We start from the raw sequence: 8,659 nt of genomic DNA on the forward strand, positions 1-8,659 counted from the left end.
ATATTTGTCATACAACAAGTGACACGTACCTCACGTGACTCACTACACATGTTACCTATTTCTATCACTCTGAGAGCGAGGAGGCCGTCGTCGATGTAGATTCTTCTTCCCTTCTGCAGGACTTTGTGCAAGCTGGGATAGTTCACCCAGATTATCTCCCCGTCTGTCTTGTCTTTGTCACTCTCTGCTGTCACCACTCGCACGTGGCGTCCTTTCACCAGCTCCACCTCTTCATCCACCTTCTGTCCAAACAGAATCAGAATAAGCTTTATTATCATATCATTGTACCAGGATACAGGGAAATTATGTTTGTACATTTGGCCGAAAGATGGGCGGAGTGCACAATGCTCCTGCTAAAATAGTGCGGCCCCTTATTCTTTATCAGAATACTTTTCCATAGAAAATGGTAAGAGCCACGAGCATAGATAGTGGTATTACAAAAAAGATCTCTTCACATCTTGTCCTATCAGATAGATGAAGCTTTGTCCCTAGTTACCCATGTCCCAGGAGAAATTTGATAGTCAGCTCGTATCCGAGGGCAAACAGGGGAGTCAGATTTAGATAAGCCACAATTGTTGATTTTCTTCAGGCACTGTTGTTTTTTTCTTGTCAGCCTCGAGTCCTGCTGGAACTTTCCCAGTCCAAAATGGCCAGATTTATGGGTAATTCACTCCACTGATCCGTGTTATGAGCCTTCCTCAAGGTGGATCCCAACATGCTGGCGAGTCCTGGAAACCGCAGGTGGCCTGCAATTCTCACAAATTGCCTCCATACGGTTTAGCTCGTAAATCAGCTGATTTTGAGTATTCATACCACGAACCAAACCTTCACACAGACTCAGAAGCTTTGTTATGGCTGAAACTGCTGCCGAAGTCTTCTTCAAAAGTTGATAAAAAATAGAGCACCGCCGATGCCAAAGAGCAGAAACCCTGCTACCATAAATCCAAATATATAAACATCTGGGGCATCCTCCTGAGACAGAACTGAACGACACATCAGCTTCCAAACTCCCCACGGATCCCTGATGTACCCCGCAGCGTGAGTCTCAGCTGGACAAGAGGGTTCTCCAGCACCCTGTCGTTTTGTTGAAAAGATTTTGTCGACTGCGTTGAAAGTCCATCTCACCAGATCCATAATAGTATTTTTCGTTCGGGAAATGTGTACCAGGAGCTCCAAGACACACAGAGTGCAAAGCAGGAGGAAGAGGAGAACAGGGAGAGGGAAAGCAGAGGCGTCAGTCTTGAGCGAGAGCCAGAGGAGAAAGACACACACACACTTCAAAATCCCATCAGAGAACACATATTTCTCAGAATAAAGACGCTTGTCCCTGCAAACTGAAGGTCTGACTCATCATTTAACAGTACGTGTTGAAAGAAAATTGTGTTTAGAGGGGAAAAAAAAGTGTGATAGAATAAACCTGTGAAAGCTTTTGTCTTTTTTAAATGAAAAAATTCCTGAGAGGTTTTGAAATCTGGTCCACGTGCACAATCTTTCTCTGCAAACGTGCTATTTGAATATGTTATGTTGGTGGGAGGAACTCATACCGGAGGCTCTGGGTTTCAGTGATGATGGCGACGGAACTCACTTTAATACAGTCTAATATACGGTAGTACAAACAAAACTTTAAAATTATTTATAAGAGGGCCAAGTGTTTGTGGCCTAGTTTAATCTTCTAAATAAAGCAACAAGTTGATTTTGGGGGCACGTGAGAAGTGAGACAGTGTGGAGATCCCATGTCACACAGAGCTCTTTGTAAGCTAATCAAGGCATGGAGAGGCTGCCAGCAGCTCAGAGGGATGTTCAGCCAAGTCGACGACAGGCAACAGAAAACACACAACACAACACAACACGACATGATGGTGTAAATGGAAAAGCAGCACCCGCCCACAGCTGCCGTTCTTCAACCTGTAAGAAGCAGTCGACTCATTTTCTCCACCTCCTACATCTGATTACACCGTTTTGATCCATGAAACACAAAGTGTTCACCCCTTTCACTAAGCCGGTGCGGATCTCTGGACCCTTGGTGTCCAAGGCAATGGCCACAGGTCGATAACACAGGGGGTCAGAGGTGATGGTCTCCACGGCCTCTCTGATGTTTTTGATGGTCTCGCTGTGGTACTGAAAAGTAAGGAAATCAGAGAAGTGTAACAGCAGAGAGATCAGCTGAGCGAGCACTCAAACACAACGCGTTCGCTCCACGTACTTCATGGGAGCCGTGAGAGAAATTAAGGCGAGCGATGTTCATCCCAGCTTTAACCATCTCCTGGAGTTTGGGGATGGATCGAGACGCAGGTCCTGAAAATCAAGAAAGAGCCGTTAAATTATCGGTCAGGCTAAAACGCACGAAAAGGTGTAGGCAATTCCTTCAAAGAATATTAGGCCTTTCCTTTAGTTTAGAGAGCTGCTCTGCTTTGGTGTCTGAGTTGCTGTTGCCAGGTGGAATCGTTTCAGTCTCCGTGAGCCTTCATAAAACGAGGTGCTTATAGATGAAGGACACGTTTTTGCTCTTTTGTCACATTTTGGGTCACATCTTGTACCAAATCTTTTCAGTGCACGAGAGCCGCTCTGTTATATTACACAGAATGTGCTTTGATGTCTTGATGCTAGCACACGTTGCTCTACAACTTCAGAAATAATGGTCCCATCACAGACGCGTGCAGCCGATCCATCTTTGTGTCGTAACGGAAGCTGACACTTTGAACTGACAACAGGCTGCATGTTTCATCTCCTCTTTAGCCTGGAGAAACGGGCATCTCATGAATAAAAAGAAAAGAGTTTGATGGCCCAGATTAAAAGAATATTCTTCACCTCAGGCGGCTGCATTTCTTGATCTTGTTCAGTCATAATTTTGTGGATAAAGTAACAAACGGTGCAGCAAAGTTTCAACTTTTTAAACTAAGATTCTAATGGTCAGACATAATATGTAATTCTTTGTCTCTAAAAAACGTGTTTTAATTAAACTGTGGAAGAATCAACAGTCTAAAGCTGCTGGTCCAAATCCTGCTATTCTAACAGTCACTGCACTTCAACATCTCTTCTGTCAGACAGTGTCATTATTGTGGGCCTCAGCCTCCACACAATAACAACTCAGAAAGAATTGAATGTGCCACCCTGACAATTTAACACTGCCAACAAACTGAGGGCCCCCCAGGACCTGGCTGTCTGACAGGGAGCTTGCAATGACGGACTACAACAAACTTGAAACTGAGACTAGCGGCCGGCTGTGCCACTCACCGATGGTGCAGATGATGCTGGTGTTGCGAGCTGTGATGGGCTCCTGGTCGATGTCCAGCAGACAGAGATGCTCCAAGAAAGTGTCGGCCATGCTGGCGTCGAGCTGCTGGCGCTGAATGAACGAGTCCGGCATTGTCATCACATCTGAGTAGCGCCTGATGCGAGCTGCAGCGACAGGAGAATGTTGTCAGTGGGGTGAAGCTAATCGTGAAGCTCTGCAGCCCAGATAACGTGTGAGAGCAGTATCACCGATGAGCATGTTCACGTTTGCTTTGTGGCAGGAAGAAAGAGCAGCTCACAGAATGGAGATGTGCAGCTTTACTGGTAAAATGAAGGATTAGATAAAAGAAAGCAGACACTGGTCTGATCGTAAATATCACCTGCAGGGGTCACAGAATTACATGCTGACACTCAGCTGAATACAACCCACAGCTCTGCAGATACTTCTTGACTGGCTCTTAGAAAAAAAGAATAAAAGCAGAAAATATGAAGAATAATCTGACAGCTTAAAGGAGAACAACAATAGCAGATCCTCACACAAGCAGCACTTTTAAAGGCTGGATGTTCTACAGGGAATACGAGACGTCACAAACTATTATTTCCATATTCATTGGAGCAGAAAGTAAGGTGAAATTGGACATGTTTTTTTTCCTAGAAGAAATATTCAGACTGATAAGAGAGCGTGGCTGCATTTTTTCCTGTTGTTGTCGTCAGCATATAGAGCTGCAGGAGCGTCCTTGAGAGCAAAATAAAATCAGTCCTCTCAGAGTCAAATAAAGTAGAAGGAAACAGACCAAAGCCTAAAACTTTTAGATTCTAATAAAACTCAAAGTGATAAAGTTTTTGTTTATAGTGAGGTTGTGTGGAAAGGTTAGGAACAATGAGTATTTTAACTGTTGTAGATAGCTCTTTGAACAGCCTCAGTCTGGAGAAATCAATCAACCTTTATTTATACAGGTAAATCCCATTGAGCCTCGAGGACTCATTTACAAGAGAGACCTGATTTCAACAAAGAAAGATGACAACAATGGACAACAGCAACAACAATAAACAGTTATAAAAAAAAGCATACTACAGTTTTTTTTTGTTATTTTTTTAACAAATAGGATGGGTAAAAGGAAAAGGTAACAAAACAAAAAACAGCTAGATTCCAAGACAAATGTAGAAAACTAACAACAAATACAGCTTAGTTCTAACTTATCGTAATAAAATTGATTGATTGATTGACTGATAGTATTTTCTCAGAGTTAATCTAGTTCAAGGAGCTATTTGCAACAGGTAAGATGTTGATTGTTTATAGCCTTTTTTGCAGAAGCTCGCTTCAAAAGGTCTGACTCTTTAAGGTCTAAACTACAAAACGAGTGGGTCACAAACGATGACTCAGCAGTTACGACTGAGTTCATGTTAAAGACTTGGTTCAAATCCAAGAAAACTTGTTGAGAAAAGCATTTTGCACCGTTCACCGACTGTCTCTGAACATGACTGCACAAATTCAACAGAAAAACAGGATGAAAGTCCACCATAACAAATAAAACAATGAAATCATTTTAAAAATAACAAGAAAATAAATTAGTTTATGAGATTAATTAAGTTTCACTTTGATGCATCTGCTCCTGGGAGCACATTTTGTGCTTTTTAAGAAGCTTAAATTCATTAAGTAGTAACTCCATTGAGCCTTAAGGGCTCAAATTAAGCTTTTTCTTTGCATAAAAGGAAATGATCAGATACACAGCAGGAGTAGCATTCATGATAATGCCTGTTTGTGTTCCCCTGACAAACATAAGTCCAATATTCTAGCTCTTTATTGGCTTTTTATCATAAAAATACCTGGCAGCCTGACAATCAGATGAATAAATAAAAATTTCCAAGGAACTAGCTCTTGGAAATGTGGCAATAATATTTGCAGTAAATCAAAACGTTCAAGTTGTTACAATGAAATTCTAAATAATGAACTCAAAATTGATCTGAAAGATTAAATATCACAATTTTCAGTTTCTTCCCCAAAAGAGCTCGTCTTCACACAACATTTCATTAGTTGTTGCTAGAAAAATGCAGAACTGGAAATCTTACAAACAAACCAGCTTAGTTAAAGGTCAACCACCCAAACCAGCAAATTCCAACTACAGTATTTTTCATAAATCACCTCCTGAAATCCTAAAATTTAAATTACAAGTATAAATGATGGCTTTCCACAAATCACCACCTGGAAGATGAGCTCACATCTTTCATGCAAATTGTTGCGGAGCTCCATAAGAGCTTCGCTCCTGAACAATGAAATCCATTTTGAAGGGCGTCACAGTCGGTCAAGCCTGCAGGGCTTTTTTTGTGAGGACAGAATAAAGACCAAGAGGACGAGTGAGGAGCGTGATGGACAAGGTCAGTGGAAACAGAGCGTCGGTGAATGAAGAGTTGGGGATGGAGAGGGTGGAAGCGAGCAGGGAGGATGTGACTGTGGGTTTAACAGTGAGAGGGAAGAGCCTCAAACGTCTCTGATATAGTTACTAAAACTTGTGGAACAGTTCAAATCTGCTCATATAAACTGCACAAAAACGTGTTTGCTTGATTAATAATTTGTTGTAACAATACTTACTAGCAATAAATCAAATATTTTTGGATAGTCTGTTTATTTCTACTTAAATGGGGCCACATTTGTCAGGAAAATGCATTTTGAAGCAGCATGTGGGTGCACCGATGAAGAACGTGTCAAATCTTCCTGCCGTTATTCTTCTAGTGACTTGCTTTGGACCACAGGTGCTCACAATCAGCACCTGTGATCAACCAGCGTCAGTCTCATATCTCCACAGTCTGGCACCAAACTCTATCCTCCGTGATGACACCGCTCACCCCCCCAGAGCTGGTTTTATCAGGGACAGAATCTGGGAGCGCCTGTAGTTCTGACCTGAGACCCTCTGAACTGTGGGATCAACGTGGACATTTGTTCCAGACTGACCAACACAACCACTTGGGATGGGATGCCGTCTCAATGCAGCATATGATTAAACTGGTGAGCAGTCTGAGGAGGAGAGCTGTTGGAGCTGTGTATGGTTCTTCCACATGCTACTGGAGCCCATGTTTGTTAAACAAGTCAATTAAATGGCCAACATGCCTTGTTTCTTTAGTAAACAACACCAAACATGAGTCAACGATTAGTTGTTTGGCAGGAAGAGTTAGCAAGTTGTTTTTTGTTTTTTTTTTTGGACAGAACCTCCACACTCAACTCTGCTGCTCAACTCACAAATACATTTCTCTAACACACGTGGTGCCATTTGAGGGTCTATAAACAAACTTTACAACTGTATGAGATTTATTGCCAAGCAGTGTCACAATCAAGAAAGAATCAACCAGACACAAATCTTACTTGTGCTGTTTATTTGAGAACAGTCTGACAGAACTCCAAGAAGATGGTGCTGGTGGGGTTTTCAGGACGTGAACTCAAGAAGCTCCTCCATCTCACACATTCACAATATGTCAGTCTTCCTTTTCCACTTTGTGTCTGTTTCTCCTGTCTCTGCACCTCCCTGTGACCCAGTTCTGCCGCTCTGCTGCACACATCGTTACAGGCCTCCTCTGACACTTCCCTCTGCCTGTACACATGGAAACACTCGCATCGATCCCTGTTCTTCAAAGGTTGACTATGACTTCAGGTCAAAGACACTGAAGTTAGGAAATATCGGCTCATGCGGGGACATCGTGATAACTTGTTGGTGCTGGGCCGGAGCACGATGCACCTGGAAACATCTGCCTGCAGAACGCAGATCAGAGGGTGCTTCTTCACAATTCATTCATAAATTTAAATGAGGAAGTTGGATTTTTGTCCAGCTTTGATCAAAACGTATCTGACAAACAAATCAGCAGAGCATCTGATATGAAACTTCATGTTGCACTTTTATCAGAAAACATGCATTCATCTCAGTTTAAATAATAATCATGAAGCTACACAATGATCTGCTGCAAACTGGATCAGATAACAAAATGCAGATTATAACTTAGTTGTATATAAGGTGGAAAATTAAAATTTAATCCACATACCCATATTCAATAAACTGTCCATCAGAAAGTCCCGTCCACTCAGGTCGTTGAAGTCTGAATGTTCTCTGTCTTTGTTCCGTCCTGCGTCTGTGTCGTCCGCTCGACTTTCACTGACTCTGGTCACCTGAACAAACACTTTGATTCACTTTTACCCTCTGACCTCTCTGCTGCTGAACACCCCCCTCCCTCCACACACATACTGACACTTTCTCCCCCCACTCACACTGATGGCATTAACTGGATCAATGTGATTCTAAAAGTAGCAACAACAAAAAACACTTTGTGCCAACACGATGACTCAAAACTATCAGGGTTCAGTTTAAATTTAGTGCTGAAAATTTAACACTAAAGGTAAAGTGATGCACTTATATTTGGAAAATAATCTGGTTTCATAATAACATTTAAAAAATTACAACTTATTCAGCAGTTGAGACAGAAGCACACTCTAAATATTGCAGCCCTGCTCTGTTGTATCTTTAAAGCCTGATGGATTAGTGTGACCTGCAGGTCGCTTTTGTGAAATGTAGATTTTCTTTTCTTTTGCTCAGATTGTAATTATTTTCTTTTTGTTTATTTCTATTATTTTGTTATGACACAAGAGGTGGATGGATGTGCAAAATCCTTTTAAATCTCAAATAGGAATGAGTTTATGGTGTTTGTGCTGATTGATAAGTGAATTTTTGTTTTTAAAAAGTAAAAAAATAGCACTGGTTGAATGTACAAACCGGATTCCAAAAAAGTTGGGACACTAAACAAATTGTGAATAAAAACTGAATGCAATGATGTGGAGATGGCAAATGTCAATATTTTATTCGTAATATAACATAGATGACAGATCAAAAGTTTAATCTGAGTAAATGTCACATTTTAAAGGAAAAATATGTTGATTCAAAATTTCACAGTGTCAACAAATCCCAAAAAAGTTGGGACAAGTAGCTATAAGTGGCTGGAAAAAGGAAATTGAGCATATAACGAACAGCTGGAAGACCAATTAACACTAATTAGGTCAATTGACAACATTATTGGGTATAAAAAGAGCTTCTCAGAGTGTCAGTGTCTCTCAGAATCCAAGATGGTAAGAGGATCACCAATTCCACCATTGTTGCGCAGAAAGATAGTGCAGCAATACCAGAATGGTGTCACCCAGCGTAAAATAGCAAAGACTTTTAAGTTATCATCATCAACCGTGCATAACATCATCAAAAGATTCAGAGAATCTGGAACAATCGCTGTGCGTAAGGGTCAAGGCCGTAAAACTCTACTGGATGCTCGTGATCTCCGGGCCCTTAAACATCACTGCACCTCAAACAGGAATGCCACTGTCAAGGAAATAACAGAATGGGCTCAGGAATACTTCCAGAAAGCATTGTCAGTGAACACAATCCACCGTGCCATC

At 41.5% G+C, this 8,659-nt stretch overlaps 1 protein-coding gene across 1 annotated transcript in view; it reads right to left on the minus strand.

Annotated features, from left to right (window-relative positions):
• Nucleotides 1–7,367, minus strand: part of LOC119409751 (pyruvate kinase PKM-like) — a 23,410-nt gene extending 16,043 nt beyond the window's left edge. Inside the window, exons 1-5 of the mRNA XM_037676650.1 lie at nucleotides 7,264–7,367; nucleotides 3,235–3,399; nucleotides 2,204–2,295; nucleotides 1,987–2,118; nucleotides 56–242 (exon numbers count right to left, since the gene is read on the minus strand). Coding sequence (XP_037532578.1) covers nucleotides 56–242; nucleotides 1,987–2,118; nucleotides 2,204–2,295; nucleotides 3,235–3,399; nucleotides 7,264–7,285 — 598 coding nt within the window. The 5' untranslated portion in view covers nucleotides 7,286–7,367. The remainder of the gene's footprint in view (nucleotides 1–55; nucleotides 243–1,986; nucleotides 2,119–2,203; nucleotides 2,296–3,234; nucleotides 3,400–7,263) is intronic.
• Between the last annotated feature and the right edge of the window lie 1,292 nt (nucleotides 7,368–8,659).

Source organism: Nematolebias whitei, chromosome 5, assembly GCF_014905685.2.
Source record: "Nematolebias whitei isolate Nwh7 chromosome 5, NemWhi1, whole genome shotgun sequence".
Classification (NCBI taxonomy): Eukaryota; Metazoa; Chordata; class Actinopteri; order Cyprinodontiformes; family Rivulidae; genus Nematolebias; species Nematolebias whitei.